At 47.6% G+C, this 23183-nt stretch overlaps 1 protein-coding gene across 1 annotated transcript in view; it reads left to right on the top strand.

Moving 5' to 3' along the window:
• Positions 1 to 22788, top strand: part of igf1ra (insulin-like growth factor 1a receptor) — a 78781-nt gene extending 55993 nt beyond the window's left edge. Inside the window, exons 4-21 of the mRNA XM_076038218.1 lie at positions 237 to 373; positions 1489 to 1633; positions 2341 to 2549; positions 2714 to 2840; positions 3440 to 3675; positions 3763 to 3930; positions 4188 to 4395; positions 7743 to 8029; positions 8130 to 8272; positions 8626 to 8791; positions 9191 to 9293; positions 9528 to 9598; positions 9688 to 9917; positions 10397 to 10501; positions 10998 to 11157; positions 11399 to 11528; positions 13469 to 13603; positions 17077 to 22788. Coding sequence (XP_075894333.1) covers positions 237 to 373; positions 1489 to 1633; positions 2341 to 2549; positions 2714 to 2840; positions 3440 to 3675; positions 3763 to 3930; positions 4188 to 4395; positions 7743 to 8029; positions 8130 to 8272; positions 8626 to 8791; positions 9191 to 9293; positions 9528 to 9598; positions 9688 to 9917; positions 10397 to 10501; positions 10998 to 11157; positions 11399 to 11528; positions 13469 to 13603; positions 17077 to 17605 — 3289 coding nt within the window. The 3' untranslated portion in view covers positions 17606 to 22788. The remainder of the gene's footprint in view (positions 1 to 236; positions 374 to 1488; positions 1634 to 2340; positions 2550 to 2713; positions 2841 to 3439; positions 3676 to 3762; positions 3931 to 4187; positions 4396 to 7742; positions 8030 to 8129; positions 8273 to 8625; positions 8792 to 9190; positions 9294 to 9527; positions 9599 to 9687; positions 9918 to 10396; positions 10502 to 10997; positions 11158 to 11398; positions 11529 to 13468; positions 13604 to 17076) is intronic.
• The last annotated feature ends 395 nt before the right edge of the window (positions 22789 to 23183 follow it).

Here is a 23183-nt window from a genome sequence, read left to right as displayed (position 1 = left end):
TCAAACGAGGACCCTGAAAAGATTAAACTCTTTGCATGAGCGATGGCCGAGAATCACATAGTGTATTTATTGGCCCTGATCCTTCGGAAAGACTTAGGGAGTGGACGGATTATTCCGAAGGGGGAGGTAGAAAAGTAGGAATTTGCTCACTTTTTCTCTTCAATCTCTGTCTCCTCTCTCTCTCTCTCTCCCTCTCTCCCCCTCTCTCTCTCTCTCTCTCTCTCTCCACTGTGCAGAATGTTTTGCAGCGCCTGTAACGGCCGCTGCGATAAGCCCTGCAAAGGCACCATCATCGACTCGGTGGATGCCGCTCAGTCCCTGAAGGACTGCACCATCATCGAAGGCAATCTGGACATTAACATTCGCCGCGGAAGTGAGTGTCGCTGACGCACCTGTCGTGAATGCTGGCCGGCCCCACATTCAATATTCAACTTGTTTCACTTAGTCCGATAGAATACTGGCCGTCTGTCTTGTGCCGCGGTGTGTATATATAATTAAACGCGCCACTCACAAAAAGTTAGGGATACTGGGCTTTCAGGATAAAATTTCCAAAGGCATTAAAAAGCACTTTAACCTTTTCAAGTGAACTTAATTTGACCTCTAAACTTCTGAATCCACACGCGAAACTGTTCAGTGTTTCAATACTTGCGTCATGTGACATGAATCTGATGTCAGTGTGCGGTAATGTTCATGGTTTGGATTTAAACAGTCTTCCTTGACATCATGACACAAGGGCGACACCTAACAAGAACGTAACATGACAACTTATCGAGCTATCAACATTTTACGTTGTGCTACACCCACCACTGTTGTCGGCTATTGTTTCATTAATTAAGAGATTAAGAGATAACCACTGCACCACTGCACCGCTGCATGCTTCTACTTGAAGGCCCTGCTGTTGTGATATAATTCTAATGTAGCGTGAACTTTTTCCACAAATGAATTTCCCACAAATTCACCTGTAAATTGAATATCCCTAACTTGTGAGTGGCGCTTATTATTGGTGCACATTTTAAAAGTAGTTTTACTTATTTTTTATGTCAAGGTTTTTCAAGTAAGTAACTGGATGATTTTTACATGTTTTATGGAAGAAAAAGATACAACACATACGATTAATGGTCTGTATGTATATTGTGTCATGTTAATAATGATGAGTAATCAACTCTTTCCGTCGTTGCTGTGGACGCCCCCTTATGGACGAGCCTTCCCAGTGAATGACCCACCCAACATTACAGCCGTCTGCTGTACCCAGAACCAATTATCACATTATGCTACAATGCCATTTATTAACTCAGCTGAGACAGGGCGTCTCACGCGCTAATCCCCGCGCACGACGAAGCTCACGCGGCGCGGCGCCCCCGTTGGGTTGTTTGCATTAAGAGCTCATCCGGGTGTCTCAGCTGCAGGTTCGGGGCCGCCTTTTAAAACAAATTGCCTCTGTAACCCCCCCCCCCCCCCCCCCCCACTCCCTCTCTCTCCTGTCCCCAGATAACATTGCGTCTGAACTGGAGAGCTTCATGGGACTGATCCAGAGAGTGACGGGCTATGTGAAGATTCGACACTCCCACGCGCTTGGCTCGCTGTCCTTCCTCAAGAGCCTGCGTTACATCAACGGGCAGGAACTCATCGACAAGTATGGCCCGCCGTCGTCTGGCGATATCTGTCGGCACGTCGCGCCTGCGAGTGCGTGCGTGCGTGCTTTGTGCGCGCGTGGGGACTGAAGGGAATTAAAGGACATGGGGCGAGTGCGCAGGCCAGCGGGACGGCTGCCACCGCCACCGTCTTTGTAGTCGCAGTTAGTGCGTTCCTGCTGAATGAGTCTGGCCCCCGCACGGCGGACGATTGGAATCATGTTAAACCGGCGGCGCTAAATATAGACCGGGGAGACGCTGCTTCCAGTCAGCGTGGTAGAATTTGGAGCGCCTTAGCCCCGACTGTGATATTAGCAAAAGGGGGGGGGAAGTCTCTTTTCAGTCATATCCATGGGAGGAGGAGGGGGGAGGGAGGAAGGGGTGGTCATGGGAAATTCTGCAGCGCTTCACGCCGTCGTTTGTCCCAGGGTCGGGTTTCAGTCAGAGGAATGTCTGCTGAGGATGGCAGACATTCCCTTCCCGCTGTTACTTGGACTGCCGGAGCTCCTCGGAGCTGTTTCTGTTTCATGTTCTACCCGCTCCTCTAATTGTCGGGAAGAGTTGAAACCCGAGCTCATGTGACTATAGGCCCGCTTAATGCTGCCACCAGGTGGTAAAACTCCTTGTTTTGCAACACGCAAACGCTGCCTGGAGGCATTGCAGTCAAAATCTATTTCTTTTTGTCATTTTCTCTCCTTCCTTTCCTCAGCATGTACGCGTTCTCGGCCATCAACAACCAGCACCTGCAGCACCTGTGGGACTGGGACCAGCACAACCTGACCATTCTGAACGGGCGGCTGTTTTTCCAACTCAACCCCAAGCTTTGCATGTCGGAGATCCACACGATGTGGGAAAAGACGGGCGTAGCCGTGAAGCCGGAGGAAGGCGACTTCCGCAACAACGGCGACAGGGCCAGCTGTAAGTCGATCCCGACACGCTGACCGCGTTCTAGTATCTGTGCCGTTAGCCTGCTCATAAAAAGTTTTTAAACTTTTAAAACCCAGAACTTCAGGAAAGTCAGGATTTTTCACATTCAGCCCAATGGTCGGTTTAAAAGGTCTGTCCGTCTTTTCTTAAAACAGGTGAAAGTCACATCCTGAAGTTCACGTCCAACCTCACAACAAGCCACGCTATCAGGTTGACCTGGGAGAACTTCAGGCCTCCAGGCTACACGGACCTCATCAGCTTCATAGTCTACTACATGGAATCGTGAGTTTGCATGTGGGCGGCTCGGACTTTGTCATGTGTTTTCAAAGCTGAAACTGAATTCACAAACATGAAATGGGAGAAGAAGAAAAAAAAATCTTCCATCCGATTCTGACTCTTTTGCCCCGATCAACACGAGCTGTGTGTACTCGCCGTTGCTGCGAACCATTTTTCGGAAAAAACACAGCGGTGCCGCTTTCAGAAGTGACGCATTTCAGTAGAACAATCAGTCTAATGGAAAACAAAGAACCAAATTTACAACATCGCAATCACAGCACTGGGCCTGTTTATTATTTGAAATCTGGATCTCATTTCTTGCCTTCCTGAACCGCTACAAACAAAGACCGAGACAAACGGCTGCCTGGAGGGGGCAGGTAAACAAGTCGCAAATTGTCAAGTGCGTAATATTTGTAATAGACGGCCGCTGTAAAACCATTGGCCCAATGTGGTGAATCACACTTTCTTTTGTTTCCTTTTTTTTTTACTTTGGAAACCAACAGGAGGATAATATTAGTGGATTTTTTTGCTTTTTTTTTTTTTTTAAATCTACCCCCCCCCCACCTGCCGTAAGGCTTTATGGAACTTTTGCGTGTCCTCACCAGACCTTCCCAGAACATCACCGAGTTTGACGGCCAGGACGGCTGCGGCTCCAACAGCTGGCACATGGTGGACGTGGACCTGCCCCAGGACCTGAGCATCGACCCGCACATCAGCCTGCAGGAGCTCAAGCCCTGGACCCAGTACGCCATCTTTGTGAAGGCCATCACGCTGCAGGTGGAGGACAAACACGTCACGGGGGCGAAGAGCGACATCGTCTACGTGCGCACTCGTCCGTCCAGTAAGTCGTCCGAGCGAACGGACGCCGTTCCTGTCGCCGCTTTCCGACGTTACGACTCATCCTGACGTGACTCTGGTTCCGCCGCAGTGCCGTCGATGCCCAGGGAGCCTCGCGCCTTCGCCAACTCCTCCACCAAGCTGCTGGTGAAGTGGTCGCCCCCGGCTTTCCCCAACGGCAACCTGACCTACTACCTGATCCGCTGGCAGCAGCAGCCCGAGGACAGAGAGCTCTACCAGCACAACTACTGCACCAAAGGTCAGCATCACCAACAACAAAAAAGCCACAACAAAATACAAACATAACCTATTAGTGCCGATGTTATTGTTCCATAAGGTCATTAGCGAAGCTTCACGTCTTTTAAGTATGCAAAGTCTGTATTTTCAGGTTGTAGTGAGGTCATGGAAATTTTACACAAGGTGATGGAAAAGTTTTGAAAAGGTTTTTCCAGTGAACATGAGCGGGAACGCTGACCATGTGTTATATATACGCTGCTTCACGTTTGTCTCAAACAGAGATCAAGACCCCGATCCGCATCCCAGCCACGGGGCTCCTGGACCCTGAGGACAACACCAAGCGCACCAAGTCGGACCTGGCGGGCTCGGAGAAAGGCCCGTGCTGTGCCTGCCCCAAGACGGAGGAGGAGAAGAACCGGGATAAGGACGAGAGGCTCTTCGTCAAACGCTTCGAGAACTTCCTCCACAACTCCATCTTCCTGCAGAGGTACGGCCCGTCCCAATCCTCCCGGAGCTCATCCCTTAAAGAGGCTAAGCCATGTCTGAAGTGCACGACCGGGCGACAGCCCCTCTGTGAAAGTGACTGGGACCCCAGCCTGAGGCGGAGCTGGCCTGCACCCCCCAGACCCCCCCTTTTTTTTTGTTCCAAGGTGCACACGAGGAGACACGCTGAGCAGGATCCAAAGCCTTCTTAGCTCACTTGTGGCTTTCCGTTGCCGTAGCAACAGTGGTGCGGGGTGGAGGGAGTGGAGAGTGGGTGCGTGGGGGGACGAGGGGGGGTTTGTGGGGGGAACCTAGCAGGCAGCAATTTAGGCAACACAAACAAACCCAGGAGAGAGACGTGATTAGGGAGTCTGAAGGGCCCAGCTTTGGCTGCTCACTCGTAGCCGCTCGGCCTTTGTTGTTGTTGTTGTTGCCCACAATGGGGACCGACATCTGTGTTGTGTTATCGTTTAACTTGTGCTCGTGGCGAAGGATGTTTCGCTGTTTCAAAGGCTCCCGCTGCTTTCTTCTCCGGCACTCTCCTGCATCCTCACAGACAAACACTGTGCTGGCGAGCCGCTGCCGTAAGTCATCTGTCAGGAGTGAAATACGGACACCTTTTGATTTACTTCCTCTCACCATGGAAACCCAGCACCCCCCCGCCCCACCACACACACACACACACACACACACACTCCCACCTCCCTCCCTTTAATCCGCAGCCTCCAAAACCAAAGTTTGCTCAGTCGAGTGAAGATCGCTCCGTCTTCTTTAATTCACGGCGTCGACGAATTAGATCACAGTGTCTTTCGAGAACGAGGCGCTTTATTTTGTAATTGAACTCATATTTGCCCCCCCCCAGTCCCTCTTCTCCCTGCCTGTTGTTGTGTTGATTTGTTGCGCTGCAGCAGCTCTCGAGGAAAGAGGGAGGCGTGCGGGTGGCAGGTCCCGGCTCTGCACACACCGGGGTTCTGCCTGTGTGTGTGTGCACAGACTCTCCACAGTAACAGAGGCGGCATTATAGCAGATCACTCCAGGCAAAGGCCCTCCGACAAACCGGGGAGGCTTTTCTCATTTTTTTTTTTTTTTAATTCAAAAGTTCAGGGTCCCGCACCCAGGGTGAGGGGAAAGAGGGCGGCTGAAAACAGACAGACAGAGAAGAGGAAATGTTTTCCATTCTGGGCCCCCTAACTGGGCTCCCCCCCCTGCACCTCTCTCTCGCCTCCTCCCCTCGCACGCTCCCTTTGTCTGGCTTTTTTTGTTTCTTTTTTGTGTTTGTGCGTGTTTTCTTTCTCTCTCTCTCTGCCCTTCCGGAGTGTGACGGCTGCCGGGGAAATGTACAGCGAATCCAAATGGAATTTCAGATGAACGAGGGGAGGAAATAAAGAGCGGGGCTGATTTACTGCGAGCCCGTCCGTCCGTCCGTCCGTCCGTCCTGTCAACTGGCTGCGGCATTTATTTCATGCGGGCTACACGATGTACCCCAGATTAAGACGTACAGGCGGGGGACGACACGCAACCCAGACAGCGAGAGAGCCTGGCGGAGCTGGCCGCTGCGGCGAGGTGCTAATAACGTGGCCTGAGGTGCCCCAGCCTGGACGCATAATCGCAGCTCTCCTCTCCGGATCTCATTGCGCACGGGCTGTATCTGCCCACGGCGTCAGAACGCTAGCTGTCGTGGCACGCCGGTCGGCGATAAGGTCAGGCCACCGCAGTGGGTTGGCAGGGTGCCCTGGTTCACCCCTCTGACTCTCCTGCCACCAGGGGCGGAGCTACGTGGTGGCCAGTGGTGGCCGTGCTCCACCAAAGGCCTTACGCTTCCTCATTACAGCATCTCAAGTCATATCTTTGTTGATTGATGTGTGGTATTTTTAAATATGTGTTTAATATGTATAATGTATTTCTGACTTGATAATTGGCCTGTATTTTGTTCTTGGGTGGGAACAAGACACTCAGAGAAGAAACTTAATGTCACACTAACTCTGACCCTAGGACAGTAGGAACAAGCTGAGATAGGTTGATTATCAATATTGACATTGATGAAGATTTGCTGTCCTCCAATTCATAAGAATGTTACCAAATGAAAATATATCCTAAATACAAAAAACTACAGTAACAATTTGAATAATAAAAACAGTCATGTAGCCACTTCATGTTTCTACTGATTGTGGCCACCACTGTGTGAGTCATCATCCCACTTTTGCCCCCACAAGGAAACATGTCTGGCTCCGCCACTGCATGTCGCACATGAACTCTTCTTCATGTTGAGCTGCTTTATGCAGACGTCCGTGTGTGTCACACTCTGATGTAACAATCAGCCTGGTCTCGCCTTTTTCAAATTTTCCTTCACTCTTTTTGGAGTTGAAACGACGAGAACGAAGCGACAGATGGAAGAGAAAAAACAAGTCGAAGCAAACACGCAGGTGCAAGTGAGTTCCTCTCCGTGACAAAACACGGAAATGACTCACCCGTGTGAGCCGGGCTGATTTGTCCTGATGTCACCTTTAAATCACGAGCAGCGCGTGCTCGTAACACGAGCCCGGCCACCTGTCGCCGCTCTCCCTGTTACCTTACCAAATGACCTCAGGATCCTACCACCCCCCGTCTGCGGCGTCTCATTTTCCACCTCGCCGTGCCCTCCGATGTGCGGCCCTTGTCCGAGAGGGTCGTCGGTGTCACCGCCCTGTTGCGGTTGTAGCTTCCCAACCACCTGTTGGTTTCACCGCTGCCGCTGTCCACTGGACGGCCTTGCAGCTCGTGACTCACACAATGAGGCCCCGTCAGACTGTCATCCGTTGGATCCAAAATGGCGTCCCGTTCATTTCAATGGAGTTGCTCCGCTACTGCAGACTGCGGCAAAAGTTTTTGGCTTCCGTGTTGCTTCAGCATATGTAGCTACATAGAGCATCTAGTGCAGTCGTGTCGCTTCCCATCGTGCCTCTGTTACATACGTGATATATCAGGATCCATTAGCCAGTCAGAACGAGCCAAGAGACAAAGCAGCGCGTCACAACATTGTGACGTTACGCTGGGAATAAACTATTTTCTGGGGAAGTCCACGACTGAAAATTATACAGTCGAAAGATTTATTATGAAACGCACTTCAGGTGGGAAGAGGTCCTGTCAGCTGTTTTACAAGTGTATATTTTTATATTGCGTCAATAGGGCCATACGATGTTTTTGGCTGCTGTATCTCGAGTGGCCACTGGGGAAAAATTGACCAGTCCAGTATCCAGTTCTTGCTGGATGCTTCATGCCGACACACAGCTCCACAGAAGCATCCGGACTCATACACACAAACTCTTTAGTTTCAGTTTCAGCGCTCTCTAAACGTGTTCTTCTGCTTTTCAGGCCGCCGGATCGACGCCGGAGGGACGTCTTTGGTTTGCCCAACAGCACGTTTCTCCATGAGGGCAGTGGCAGCGGGAACTCCAGCCTGGGCACGTGGGACAACAGCACGGAAGGCATTCCCCCCATAAGGGAATTCCCCTTCTCGGAGGAAAGGGTCACGGTCGAGTCCATCGATATCTCCTCCCTGAGGCCCTTCACCGTCTACCGTATCGACCTCCACGCCTGCAACGAGGTGCTGGGTCGCTGCAGCGCCGGCGCCTTCGTCTTCGCCAGGACCAAACCGGCAGGTTGGAGAGTGACCCACGCACGCTGTCCGAGGTTGCACTCTCACACCTTCCTTTTTCTGCAGAGACTCAGGCCTTCTCGTGTGTTTTTTTCTCCCTGCAGCGGGGTCAGACGACATCCCAGGGAAGGTGGTGTACGAGATGGTCGACAAGATGGAGCGTAGCGTGGTGCTGCACTGGCCTGAGCCGGCCACACCCAACGGACTCATCCTCATGTATGAGATCAAGTTCCGCCTCGGCTCTGAGGTGAGTAACTTTGAGGGACTTTCAAGGTTGAGTGTTTAAAAACCAGGCTTCCTTAAAAAATGATGGCACAGGATGGCAGCTAACTCGGAGAAAGACTTTTGCTTTATGTTTATTCTTATATATATGAGAACAGAGAAGCGACGGAAGCCCCAATTGCTTTTATTATACTGTGATTATACACTTTTATTAATGCGTTTATGGGCAGTATGTTGAGCTTTTACCCAGATAAAAATCATAAATCAAGCCAAATTTTACACACTGGACCTTTAAGAGACTTTAATCTGTACTGGAAGGCCCAGAGATGTATTTGTCTGTGATTGGTGACCCCGTGTGTTGTTTGTTATTTTTTTCAGCCTGAGAAACATGAGTGCGTGTCGCGGCAGCACTACCGTCAGTTCCGAGGAGCTCGGCTCAACAACCTGGGCCCCGGGAACTACTCGGCTAAAGTGCGCGTGACGTCTCTGGCAGGGAACGGATCCTGGACTGAGAGCGTGTCCTTCTACGTGCCTCCACCCAAACGTAACTCCACGCTTCTCTCTTGGACATTGGCAAAGTTCTCGTTACTTCCAGCTGCTTTTAGCAATCTGTTGTAGATTATCGATGTAAAATGAAACTGTCTTTTTGATTGATTTATTTTTTTAGATGTATTCTGCGCATCTTTATTCTCATGGCTATTGGATAGCCACAGAAAACAAAAAACAACAACACAGCAAACACACAAAATTCTCAGAGAGTCTTAGGAGAAGTACCTGATGTACAACAGTTAAAAGAGTCTTGCTATCCAGTCAAGATTGCAGTGTCTAAAGAATGAAAACGAGTCGAGTCTCTGATGCTCATTGATATCCATCTAAAATGAACAGAATTGCTGACACACTTTCTGGTCACAGAGTCTTTAACGCCCCTGTTTTTTTCTTGCAGGAGATGACAGTGTCTTTTACTACCTGATCATCATCCTCCCCATCATAGCAACCTTCTTCGTTGTCGGCCTCATCGCCATCCTGTTCTTCGTGACCAAAAAGAGGCAAGTAACCCCCCCCCCCCCCACCCAAAAAAACAAAAACAAAACAAAACCCTATATAAACCCTATAAAAAAAACCAAATAAGAAGTCACGATTAAAGTGCTGATGCTGCCGCTCATCAAACTTAATGATCAGTTTAATGATTTTTCTGGAGCTGGAGAGCTGAGGTCCTATAAAGAACCATGAAACATGGTGTCTGCAGTGGCAGCTAACACTAACTGTCTGTGTGTAAACAGGAACAGCGACAGGCTGGGGAACGGCGTCCTGTACGCGTCTGTCAACCCAGAGTACTTCAGTGCTGCAGAGAGTAAGAACCGCCGCCGTCCCACTCGTCGCTTCTACATTTCCGAGCGTGCTGTGTTAACTGGTGACCTCCCCTGCTCCTCTTTTTGACAGTGTACGTCCCCGATGAGTGGGAGGTGGCCCGGGAGAAGATCACCATGCACAAGGAGCTGGGCCAGGGCTCCTTCGGCATGGTGTACGAGGGCATCGCGAAGGGCGTGGTCAAAGACGAACCCGATACGCGAGTGGCCATCAAGACGGTCAACGAGTCGGCCAGCATGAGGGAACGCATTGAGTTCTTGAACGAGGCCTCCGTCATGAAGGAGTTCAACTGTCACCATGTGGTGGGTGGGGCTGGGGTCAGGTGGTGGAGAGGTCTTAACCTTGTACACAAAGGCACACTGACGTGCTGGAAACATTAATATTTGCCTATTAATAACCTTCATGATCAGGGTCAGCAGGTTTAATTAGGACACAATATGTAAAGGTTGTTTATACTCCGGCAGCTGTTGACCGAGGAAGAATTCAGCCTCCTTCAGACTGTGTACATTCTTCCTCATTAGTGAGATCAGCGCTGAAATAAACCAATTTCTTCAGAGTTTTCCACATGTGCAACTGTTTATAAGAGTTTGGTTGCTAAATGATGAAATTATAGTTTTAACTCTAATCCAGTTCTTCCATGTAACATTATTTAAAGTATAATTTAAATATTTTGTATTTTGTCTGTTTTCAATACAATAAAAACAGTTTCACGTGCAGTTTGAATGTGAACGTCTTTTGGTTGAAGTGCACCTGACCTCGTGCTGTCTTGTGATTGGTGCAGGTGCGACTGCTGGGCGTGGTCTCTCAGGGGCAGCCAACTTTGGTGATTATGGAGCTGATGACCCGCGGAGATCTCAAGAGCCACCTGCGCTCCCTACGCAAAGAAGTAAGCAGCTTTTTGTCACCCACACACACACACACACACACACACACACACACACTGATGGACTTATTTGGAGATAGGTTGTGTTGTCCCAAATGTGACACTGGCTGCGTTTCCATTTCAGTTTTTCGCAAAATAAAAGCAATATTTGTATATTGGAGACAGTTTCTGTAAACTGCCGCGATTTCTGGCAAGAGCTTGACGCAAAAGCAACCCAAGTTATACAATCCTTGTTTCCAGTCAGCAGATGATCATTTTCTTTTTAAAAAGTATTCAAGAACACATCTTTATAAAAAGTGAATAATTCAATTTGCTGCAGTAGGTAGAAATATGTTAGTCGTCAACGCGTGTTTGGCACCTCTGTGTGGGTGATTGTGCCACCCCCCCCCCCACGTAGCGCTGACCTCTAACCCCATGGGTTGGGCGTTGATACAGGGAGGGGGAGAGGAGGGTGTAATTGGTGTTTCTCTTTATTCACCTCACACTCCCTCTACTGCAGAACTCCACCAGCCAGGTGCTGCCGCCGCTGAAGAAGATGATCCAGATGGCGGGGGAAATCGCCGACGGCATGTCCTACCTGAACGCCAACAAATTTGTCCACAGAGACCTGGCCGCCAGGAACTGCATGGTGGCCGAGGACTTCACGGTGAAGATCGGAGGTGAGTCGGCTTTTTTTACGTGAAGTGTTTGGATGTCGACGAACGTTGCCCGAAGCAGTGGTGTCTTAACGCTGACGGACCGGAGGCGCGGGGGAGGAGGAGGAGGGAGGAGGGAGGTGGGAGGGTGCGAAGGGGAGGGATGAGCTCTCGTTCGGGAGCTTCCTCTCCCACGCCGAATATAAGCAATATTTAGTGGCTTTCCCAACCTCTGTTTCCTTGCTTTCCTCTCTCTGTGCTGCAGACTTCGGCATGACCAGGGATATTTACGAGACGGATTACTACAGAAAAGGAGGCAAGGGCCTGCTGCCTGTCCGCTGGATGTCTCCGGAGTCGCTGAAAGACGGCGTCTTCACCACGATGTCTGATGTCTGGTATGATGAGAGCAAATCGCTCGCCTTCTGACACCGCTAGTTAGACGTGTGGGGAATCGTCCCAAATCCTGGGAGTCTCGCTCAGAATTCCACAAATGTTTTTCGGCATTTTTTTTTTTGTGCTTAAATGCCGTCCGGACAAACTCACAGACGTGTTCTGGGCACCGTGTTCCTCACTGGGTTCTTTAGCTTGCAATGTGAACGTGCATTTCCCACCCTGGTCGCACTGTGACAGTTCATACTTTCAAAAACCATCAGAAATCCTGTGGTTTCCAGTCGGCCTTCTGGAAATTCCTCCCTGCGGCAGATGAGAATACAACAAGATAAATCTTTTTTTTTTTTTTTTCTTTCTGCCAGCTCTATGTAAAACCTCAGCTCGCAGTTCTGCCACATTCTTTTCTATCTGGAGCAATATCGATGTCGAGAAATAACAAGTGTTTACCAGCTCTCTTGCAAGATTTCCCTTTTTTTGTTTCCCAACTCCGAGTGTCCCACGGGTCAGTCGCTAAGAGTGGGCTTAAACTGCTCCAGATGTTCTCAAATGATAGGTTGCAGTGCCAGCACAAACCCACCTCCACATTTGTGTACTCCATCTTCCTCTTTGATGTCGCGCAGATGAGGTTTTACTGCGAGTCGAGCCCATCCGGGGCACTGTGGGAATCCACAGCCGAGCAGGAGGCTCTCATTTCGCCGAGCGGGAAAATCTGTCTCATTCGGTCTTTGTCTGCAGGCGACGTGACGTAGCCTGAAATTTGCTCGCAAAACGTCCGACTGGCATCAGTTGAAGCCACACTACGGGCCTTGTTCGTAAAAGATGCATAAGCCACTTATAAATAGATTCATCTTTCTTACCTCAGAGAGAAGCAGAGGTTAAACTGAGGTAATGTTTACTACACTGAGGCTTGACCGTTCTCTGCTCTGGTGCACACCAAAAAAAAATAAATAATAATAAACAAACATTTAAAGTAGTGTTTTACCTTGCTGAGCTGTAAAACAGAGAAGCTTAAAAACACAACAACAAAAATCGAAATGTTCTACAGTGGGATCACACACAAAAAAGCTTTTATTTAGACGTTTCAGAAGGAGAATAGTGATGTTTTGTTTGTTACCTTCCGCATGTTTGGAAGGGGACAGAAACAGGGTGGCTTCAAGGTGGTCTCAATGTGGGGAGTGAACAGCTGCTCCAGGATGTTGGGGTAGTAGTAGTCACTGCGACATCACAAAGGGCAATGTTTGTGTTTTTTTCCGTGTGCACTTCACATAAGAAGTGAGATCAACCAGAACTGGACTCCCCCCACTGGACTTTATTGACGCAGGCTAGGAACACATCACTGTGCGCTGGTAAAGTAAATTGTATGGGACCTTTAACTTGCCGTGGGTTTCAGGTAACGTCATGCATTTGAAGCATGACTGCACATTTGTGTTAGCATTGCATTTATACAAGCGAAGCTGCTGTTATGACACAAGCTGCGAGGAACTGCAGTCTGACGCGCGACAATGTAAAGAATGATGAATTGCAGAACGAAGCGACAGCCGTGGAGGTGTGGCTGCAATCACAACATTTCTACACCAGCTGCCAGCTCACCACGTACACACATACATACATATAATAGAATAAATAGTGCTTGCAACACTGTCTCCTTGACAGAAGTCAATGTATGGTGCATTACCCGTAATTAGTGAATTATGGGTTGGTGCATTGGATGGAGCCTGTCTGCAGTCATAAGTAAGAGCAGTAGTAAGGCACTAGCCAACGTGTGGACAGTACTTAGATAGTATTCTTGCGTTCCCTTTGCTCTTCGCTCCACGAATCTTCTTTATATGCTGCTTCTTACTCCCGTACTGCCAAGGGGGGGGATCGTTAAAAGCTTATCTTATCTTATCAAAAAGCAGAAACGTCTTTCCTGACTGCTCATTGCTGCCTTGTCTCTAACTCGCAGGTCGTTTGGCGTAGTGCTGTGGGAGATCGCCACCTTGGCCGAGCAGCCGTACCAGGGCATGTCCAACGAGCAAGTGCTGCGTTTCGTCATGGAGGGAGGACTCCTGGATAAGCCGGACAACTGCCCCGACATGCTGTGAGTCTGACCGTCATACCTGTGTGACCAGCAGCCTGTTTCAGACCTTAATCTTCACGCTTTTTTGTCCCGGGATGCTGCTGCAGCTGCTGCTGCTGCTGCTGCTGCTGCTGCTGCTGCTGCTGCTGCTGCTGCTGCACGCTTTGCTGTTCTGTTTGAGTTTTTTTTTTTTTTTTTGTCCCACGTCTATTTTCAGTCGGGACACTAAGTGTGTGTGGGATATCATGTTGTGTGAGTGTGTGTGTGTGTGTGTGTGCGTGTGCGCTGCAGCGACGGCCAGGGTGAAGTCTGACATTAACGTCAGCGGTTAAATGCGTCCCATTGACGACACAGTCAGCTGGCAGCGGGGACGAGACTCCTCGGCCGTCGGCCCATAGAAGGGATGCCACGCCGTGCGTACAAAAGATGCCCGCCATTCCCGCTGGCAGGGGACGGGGTCATGAGAGGGGCCCGAGCTAAGGTGGTGGCGGGTGGAGGGTGGGGTGTGTGGGAGACACAAGACTCATGAACTCATCCTTTAATAACGCCTGGCGAACAACGCAGCGCAGCAGATATACATTTATTCCCCTCCGCCCGCTCCACCACCACCACCCCTCCCTCCATCCTCCCACCCTCTGTGACCTCAATAACGAAGCATCCTGCCCCCCCACTCCCCACCCCCGACCCCCCACTCCCTCTCCCACTCCCGCATCATACGGTTGACCTCACCTTAAAAAGAGAGCGGCGGAGCGCAGAAAGCGGGGAGAGAAGGAGAAGTGTTGTGCAGACAGACATCTGGTTTCTATGGCAGCCCGGGACTGTTGTGTCCTGATTACAGGAGTGTGTGGATTGTGTTACGGAGGTGGCGGCGGAGTCGGGGTGGGTGGTGGGGGTGCGCAGGGGTGGGTGGGATTTTCGCCTCCCGCTCAGTTCGCGGGTTAAAAAAAAATCAGGCAGGGGAAGTCGCCCTCTGCCGCGGTGACTTAACAGAGATTTCCAGAGGAGTGCTGGGAGTGAGAGCGGCGCAGCCAGAATGCCCTTACAAAGGCTGAATAGACAGATCGCAGAGGAGGATGAAAGACTGGGGATGAGTCATGTTTGGAGAGCCTTGAATGTCTCCTCCTTGTCTTTCCCATGGTCCTGTAGCTGAGGGTCATTGATTGGGCTTCCCGTGTTTCTTCCCCAGGGTTCCCTATTGACAGAGGTGCATTGTCTCCCTTCTTTCCGTTTTTTCCCCAAGTCTTCTTCCTCTTCCTCTTCTTCTTCTTCTTCTTCTTCTTCTTCTTCTTCTTCTTCTTCTTCTTCTCCTTCTTCTTCTTCTTCTTCTTCTTCTTCTTTTGTGGAGCATGCATTCTCTCTCGTGTATTGTTATAAAGTCTGATACGAGGCTGGTGGTCATATTGCATCTCTTGTAACTGATGAGCTAATGCGTGGAGTCCCTTCTTTTATATGAGCGGGTCTCTGTCTTCGCTCAGTCTCAACACCGTTACGCAAGTTGCTTGTTTGGAGCCGCAGGTTCATAGAAGGACACTCATTGTTTAAACACAAGGGTTTGGATTCTTCTGGACAATAAACTTCAGTAAACCCCAGTGTGAAATCGACCGACAAAGTGAAATGGTATCTGAGAGCGCCCCCATCTGTCTGGTAAAGGTGCTGCTCCGTCGGTGAAAGTTTACATGGAGGAGTTCAGTTTTAAGGTGCCATGTCAGTCATGGCTATATTCAGATATTTATGAATCAAGCTCAGTTTAGCTAAATGAGGTTTCCAAACTCTCTGGAGATCTCCATAAAAACAACATATGCAGCTTTTGGGTAAAGCTGATCTGAAGAGCTGTGTGTTTCAGAGGAGCAATTTCCCTGAAAAGTAGGGCAAGAAAACAAAAACAGGGTGGTTTTTTTTTTTTTTTTTTTTATCCTGGGAGTTCATTTACAGGCTTGTGACACATGTTGTTGTTCGAGAACACCGGCAAAGTTCTGAGTTGGGACTCGCGATCGTCAACATGAAAACACTTTGGAAAAACAAGCCACAGCTGCCCCCCCCACCCCATCACCCGCAACCCCACAACCCCACCACCCCCACTGCTCGCGGGTACTCGGCAGGACGAATGCTTGGGAACGCTCGTGCCCGTAGTTCAGCAGCACATTGGCACCCGGCAGCAGAGTGCATTGCAGGCTGCAAGGAGATCAGTGTGAGAGAAGCAGGGTGGTGGCGGTGGTGGTGGTGTCTGAGGTGTTTGTCGGCCGGCCTGCGAGAATATTTTTAGCTTGTTTTGTGTGGAATTGAAGCTGCGGCGTGTGGTGTCACACACACCAAACTGTAATAACACTGAGTTTTACGGTGTTGTTTTGACATTTCAGAGGCTGGACTGCGGGCCTGGCACAGTGACTTTAGTTCTCACTTACTGAGCCGCAGGGTAAAGAGCAACATTACGTTACAGGTGTCATATTAGTGCACCTGTAAAATTGAACATTCTACCTTTGATTTACTACATAAAGTCGAAGAGATGACCAGGCATCTATTTGAGAGTGGCGACATTTATGAAACCAAGCCAGAGGTCACATCACATCACGTCAGGTCAAGGCTACATGAAGTCACTACACAGACAAAATATCTGGATTTACAGCCAACACGAGCTGAACAGCATGTAACTGCGTTCCTGCTTTGACTGGGACAGAATAAATTGGCAGGATGACTGGTTTACAGGTGGATGGACTTCACTTCTTCAGCCTGTCAGACAGTGAAGGCACGAGAGGGGAGAAAATGTCCTCACTTAATTTCCTTGGTATTCATTACATTTGTATTTAAACATGCAATTCTGGTAACCAGCACTTTGTGATGTCACAAAGGGCACTGATAACTTTCCTATTTTTGCCAACACACTCAGCTAGGTGTTGGTTCCACCCTCGGACACCACATTAGTGCACCACCAACAACAACAACAACAACATAGCATTTGGTTAGCAGGAAGCTAAAAGTGTGTCTAGGGCCCTGTGCTGTAATGTTTTCTTGTGAGTTATATTTGAGCAATTGATCATGAAACACTGGTCAACAGGATTACCATCCATCCATAGCGGCTTGTTCCTGAGCTCAGGGTCATGGGAGCCTGCTGGAGCCTCTGCCAGCTGTCAATGGGTCAAGGCAGGGTGACACACTGGACCACATAGAGACAAACAACCACTCACTCACACACACAGCCGGAGAACCCGGAGAGAACCCACGCAGACACAGGGAGAACATGCAAACTCCACACAGAGTTTGCATGGAATGGAACCCACAACCTTCTTGCTGTGAGGCGGCAGCGCTAACCACTGCCCCACTGTGTCACTGCAACAGGATTAAAAAATCTAAAAAAAAAATTAAAAAAAATACATAAATAACCTTTAAACTCCGGAGTCTTCTGCCCCCTACTGGTGGGAACAGTAAGAAAGCTCTTTTCCTGGGAAAACTTGCGCACCGCTGACTTGAATGTCTTTTTTTGTTTCTGCTTGGCGCAGGTTCGAGCTGATGAGGATGTGCTGGCAGTACAACCACAAGATGCGTCCGTCCTTCCTGGAGATCATCAACAGCATCAAGGAGGAGCTGGACACCGGCTTCAGGGAAGTCAGCTTCTTCTACAGCGAGGAGAACAAGCCGCCGGACACCGAGGAGCTGGACATGGAGGTGGAGAACATGGAGAACATTCCGCTGGACCCCGTGTCCACCAGGCAGCCCTGCGCCTCCGCCGCCGCTGCCAGCTCGCCGCTGTCAGCCTGTGCGGCCGGTACGCCGCCTCCCTCCACCCAGCTGTCCCCGGTTCAGGGTCCCGGCACCCCCCTGCTGGGACCGGCGCCTCCTTCCTCGCCGGCGGCCTCGGCGTTGGCGTCCCCGGGCCGGGCCTTGGACAAACCCTCAGGACACGTGTCGGCCAACGGGCCCGTGGTGGTGCTGCGGCCCAACTTTGACGAGCTGCAGCCGTACGCGCACATGAACGGCGGCAGAAAGAACGAGCGGGCGTTGCCGCTGCCCCAGTCGTCGGCCTGCTGATATCAGAGCAGCCCTTCTCTCACTCTGGCCTGTCGCAGGTGATCTCTCTCTCCGCTGCTTCTAGGGCGACACGATAGAGAAGGATGAGGAAAGAAAGGAGAACAAAACAGCGCGGGAAACGGTGGTTTGGACTTGACGCCGAGGAACTACTTTCTGTGCAGCATTTAAATCTCTGAGGAGGAACACGAAGCAGGCGATGTGCCCGGACTTAAACAGGCTTGGACCTGGACTGAGAAATGTTCTTTTTCTTTTCTTTTTCTTTTTTTTTGCATATCTGCCAGCAAATCCAACAGAAGAGCACTTTTTGTACCCTCCCCCCTCCCCCACCCGGAATGATTTAAAAGAGGATGTTGTGGATATCTGACTGTGTATTTATACAAACATGCGATTCTCTCTATAATATGGTTACAGCTCAGTTTCTTCTTAGATTGCAAGGAGGCCTCCGTCAGAAAACAAAACAAAAAAAAAACAAGAAGTCTGGACTGAGATTGTTTGTTTCACGTTGCTGTTGGTTGTTTCTCGAGTGGTGGATCCCGTCACAGGCGGGATGAAGTGGAAGAGGAGGGCCTGGTGTGTCTCTGCCAAACTTTCTGCCAAATCCAGCTTGTTTTTCTAAAAAAAAAGAAAAACGACTCAGTTTCACACAGGTCCTGCCTGCTCTTTGTCAGAGGCTGTGATGTAGAGTTGAGATGATGCGTCTGTTGAGGAAACAACGCCGTCGCGCTTTGTTCCAAAACGGAGTCTATGATTTTGCTTTTTTTGGATGGAGTCACTTTGACTCCAGTGATCATTGAAATTCCAAATAATCTATCAGAAATCTCTAGCGAGGGGATCGCACGAGTCGGATCAGTCTTATTTCGCCGCTGCCAAGAAATGACGCTCTGGACAAGGGAACTTACAGTGCAGCTGGTGCAGTAATTCACTGACAATATCTTTTGCACTCTATTTTACAGTGCCCTCTGATCAAAGTGATTCCTTTAAATGACATAACTTGGATGTACCGATGTGCAAGTCTAACATCTGGATTTCTGACACTTTGTGTGGTTTGCTCCAGTAAACCACACAAAGTGTCTGGCCTGCGGCGATTAGCTTTCCGAGGTTACACCAAGGGTTATCGTCCAGACAATCTGACGACTGGGAGCATAAATTCTTGTGATGACTTGCTGCTTTACAGTTTTGAGGTGACGGCAGGCGAGTTGTTAGCCATCATTTCAGCGGCTCGTTGAAAAGTTCCCTCAGTTCACCGAGTCACCTGTGACTGTGAGGCTAAAGCGATTGCAGCCTCATGTTTTTTTTTAGATGATTGAATCGAAACGACAGAAATATATATTTCTGCTCATGAGGGGCCTCATCGGAAGACCGACTAACTTTGACCACGATAAAATTTAAAGTAGCAAACGCTCGCACGTGATGTTAATCTTCCAACTCTGAATCACAGCCTGGCTCTGCCCGTGTTTCCATTTGACAAATCTCAACCTCCCGAGTCACTGACCTTCATCTTCAACTGCGGTCAAGGACTGCAGCTCTTCCCAGACGCAATCTGACAAGTTTCTCTTTGAAAGTGTACATTTCATATTTGGCTGGCGGGAGCGGACCGTCACTCGCCGGTGCTGCTGTTCAAATTGAATGGCGCCAAAACACCAGAGACGGATCAGATCGACTTCTAAAAATCACAGCAGGTCTCCTTTGGAAATCGTCCCTGGACATTTCAAATGCATATAGAGGTCTTACGGTTGTGTTTTCGACTGCAGGATCGTTTTTATACACATCATTGGGTTTTTTGTCACTTTTTTATTGAAAACAAACCTTTTTATGGTTCAAAAAATGTTTGCCTCTATGTCTGTACAGAAAAGCTGCTATTTTATTCTTTTTTCTCTTTTGGATGTTATATATAATGAAATTCTTCAGGTTTGGTATTTTAAGGTCTCCACTACAGCCTGTTTCTTATATCTACAAACTCTTAGAAAACAAAAAAAAAACAAACAAACAAAAAAAAAAGAACAACAAAAAATAAGATGATATGAAACCATTTTTTTTTTTTCTGTTACCCCAAAAGGTTTTCTGTAACGTTATATTTTGCTCATTGCCTTTTACTTTATGAACTTTCCTCCAGTTCTTGTATTGTGGATGTCTATTTTATTACTTTTTATGAATAATATTGTTATTAATATTATTATTGTTATTATTAATATTATTATTGTTATTATTATTATTATTATTATTATTTGAATTGGACACCTTAGCTCGATGTGTGAGTGTGTACTTTCGGCACCCCTTTTTTTTTTTGTACTTGTTGTCTAGCACTGCGCCTAATGTGCTATAGGTGCGACTCAATCTCAGGTCAAAGTAAAGGCTTTGCTTTCTCCACACATTCTCTTGATTGTCCTGTACTTGTCCCAACCCCACCATCATCTTTCTCTGCAACATGCTGGACCAGCCCCCCCACAACCCTCCCGTCCCCGAGAAATTGACTTTAAACCAGATCTGCTATTTTAACCCATCCACTTCCTGCCTCGTCTTGACCCAGTCGGGCTCATCAAGTTCAAACTTCAAATCTCACTTTGACACTCCCGCTGAACACACCGTCGCTCCTGCTTGTGTTGCTTAATTTCACCACATTTCACTCCCTGCTTATAATTGAAAAACAAAACCAAAAAAACAAAAACAATACAGGATGGGTTAACGTACAGGCAAGGGAACACATTTCAATTGTAGGGATGGAAAAAAGGTCTTAAAATGGGGGCTGATCAGTGCTAAGTCTTTTGAAGGATTTCTCCTTTTGGAAAATATTGCCTGGTGAAACCCCCGTCCCCCTCCCCCCTCTTTCACATTTTTTTTTTTTCTGTAGGAGTGTTATTTATTTATTTTTCTTCTTTTTTTAATTTTGTGATATCAGTTTAAATCACTGTATAAATGCCCCAGGATTCAATATAAAGTTGGATTTTTTTTTTTTTTAAGAAATGTATTTTCTTTGGCATCATGACTGGAGGACTTACATTGTATTTTTTTTTTCCTTCGAGTATTTATCTACCTCACTCTTGTTTTGTTTTTTTGTTTTGTTTTTTTTCCCAAAATATCTATGTATGGTTTTTCTCATCAGTTTGTACAGAAACTCCTTGGTCTGGATCGAACCCACTGAGATTCAGATACACCTCACAAAGCGGACAAGGACTGGAGACGGAATGTCTGCGTAGATGTTTGCAAGTTCAGCTCATCCCAACGCGGGCAAAACATTAACTGTTTGCCTGTTAGAGGTTAAAAAGAAAAAGGACTGTTCATAAAAAGTCATGCCAACCTAAACTTCAGCTCATCTGAGCCTTTGGGAGCTTTGCAAATTACGAAGCAACATCATCATGTCAAACATTGCGTCTCCACTGACTCCTAACACATTGCCACAACCTCAATCCCTCAACGCATAGAAACCCTCATTTTCTTATCTGAATAACAAGCATTTATAACAGTAACCATGGGAAATATTTTTTAAAAAGGGAAAGATGTTTTAATGATCTACTACAAAATGTATTTGCTGTTTACCTGAAGTCTGTAATGCTGCAGGGTCACAGCACCATCCCTCATTTCACAACTTTGATTTATTGCCACACACACACACACACACACACACACACAAACGTGACTCAAATAATGACATTCAGTTACATGTCTTGAATGTAACAAGGATGCATCTTCACTCCCTGCATAAAACCTCCATGCCGCAACTCCTTTTTATTGTTATTATTTATGTATTTTTATTTTTCATTTTGGGCTCGAGTTTGTTTCCTTCCATGTAAACTCTCTGTGTCCGTGCAAACACCATCAACGCATGCCAAAGTGTCTGGCTGTGAGAGTAGCCAATTTCTGGTTCACCTTTTTTTTTTTTTTAATATATATATATAAACAATTTTGTTTTCATTTGGAAGTGAACTTGACACGCCTTTTCTGCCCTGTTGTACTGCTGTTTAACTCTATGCTGCTGATTCAAACAGTCACCTCAGTGGATCTTATACTGTCACCTGAAACGTCAAATGTGAAAGTGGCAATGGAGCTTCTCACATCTTAAAGCGTCTCGTTTCAAAATAATAATAATGATGATGATAATATCAACGGAACCCGTAGGGAGAGTTCTGTCTCGGTACAAGGGCTTCGGAGTGATTAAAGTTATTTGTGCCCAACGTGTTTGGACAAAAGCAATAAAAAGAAAGAAGGAAAACAGCATTTTAAAAAAGGCCTTTGGGTAAAAACGTGCTCTAAAATGTAAGTGGATTATATGAGAAAACGCAGGAGTGACCGATCCTTTTGACTGACAGTCTGATTGCTGCTGAATATCACATCAGTTCAGAAATCACCACTGGCAAGCAAGCAGCTTGTGTACTTTACATATCTGTGCATTTGTTTTCCTTCTGTTTATACAGTTTGTAGGCGAGAACACATTTCAACCTTTCAGTTCTGGATAAGTTCAACATTGATTTTGCCCTGTTGTGAGGTGGATTACTGTTAAAGACACTAGATCGTGAAACCCTGTCAGAACAGTCACACATTTCAAATAAACACTCGGACATATAGAGGACAGGGATTAGATACGGGTAGTCTTGGTACGGACTAAATAACATTATTAGCGAGGAGCTAGGCCAGAGTTTACAGCTTCACAATAGGTGCAGATTTTCAGTGTAAATATACAGCTATTAAATGAAGAAACGCTCAGTAGTCATCCTTATCCTTTTCAATTCTTCAGAATGTTCTTTGTGAGAACCTCAGGTTTATGGAGGATGCATCAGTGCATTCACACTGCAATAATGAGTTTGAGGTTTTATCATTGTCATGCCTCGGTTTTTATGATTTACATTCCTATTACCTTCTGAGGGGGCCTTGCTCTAGTACTATTACTACTACTACTACTATTACTACTACTACTATTTTATAATAGTTTCACAAGATCTCTGTGTTCGTTACCTGATTGGGGAGAGAAATAATCAAGAAAAGTCCTTCAATAGACTGTTTTTTTTTTTTTTTCATGCTCTGTGTCTGAGGCCTCAAAGTCCCCTACCCCCCCCCCCCCCCCCACTCCCACCCCACCTATAGCTGGGAGATGGTGTATTTTTCAAATGCCATCTCTAAATGTGTATCTGAGAATTTCTTGTATTTTCTTTTTTCTGAAATTTTAAATAAATAAATGGATGAGAACTCTGGCTGTGAATTTTCTTTGCCACACCTCACACTGACACCTTAGCTATTGGCATGGTGGGTTTAGTCAGTTTAGTGAGGATGCTACACCTTGAGTTTTCATTGGCTGCAGTTGCCGTCATTCAATTTAATCTAACATTAAATCACACACACACACGGCAAGTGACATACTGTAAATAATCAGAAACAAGGAAGTGTTTCTAAATGTGCAATTAGCTGTGGAACTAGTGTTCTGGAGACAACGCTGAAGTTGGCGGTGCTTCTTAGGTTTCGATTCCACCTTAAAAACAATCCGCAATTTGACCGCTAGATGGCTGTGCTTATCCCAACACTTTTCAACATATAAAGTTCAGCGAATCATTATGTCTATGTTGAGGTGGATTTTTTTCCCTCAAGAAGC

This window comes from Nelusetta ayraudi, unplaced genomic scaffold (genome assembly GCF_046127955.1).
Source record: "Nelusetta ayraudi isolate G7.1 ecotype Tasmania unplaced genomic scaffold, CSIRO-AGI_Nayr_v1 ptg000053l, whole genome shotgun sequence".
In the NCBI taxonomy this organism is placed as follows: Eukaryota; Metazoa; Chordata; class Actinopteri; order Tetraodontiformes; family Monacanthidae; genus Nelusetta; species Nelusetta ayraudi.
This window is presented reverse-complemented; position numbering and strand designations above follow the sequence as displayed.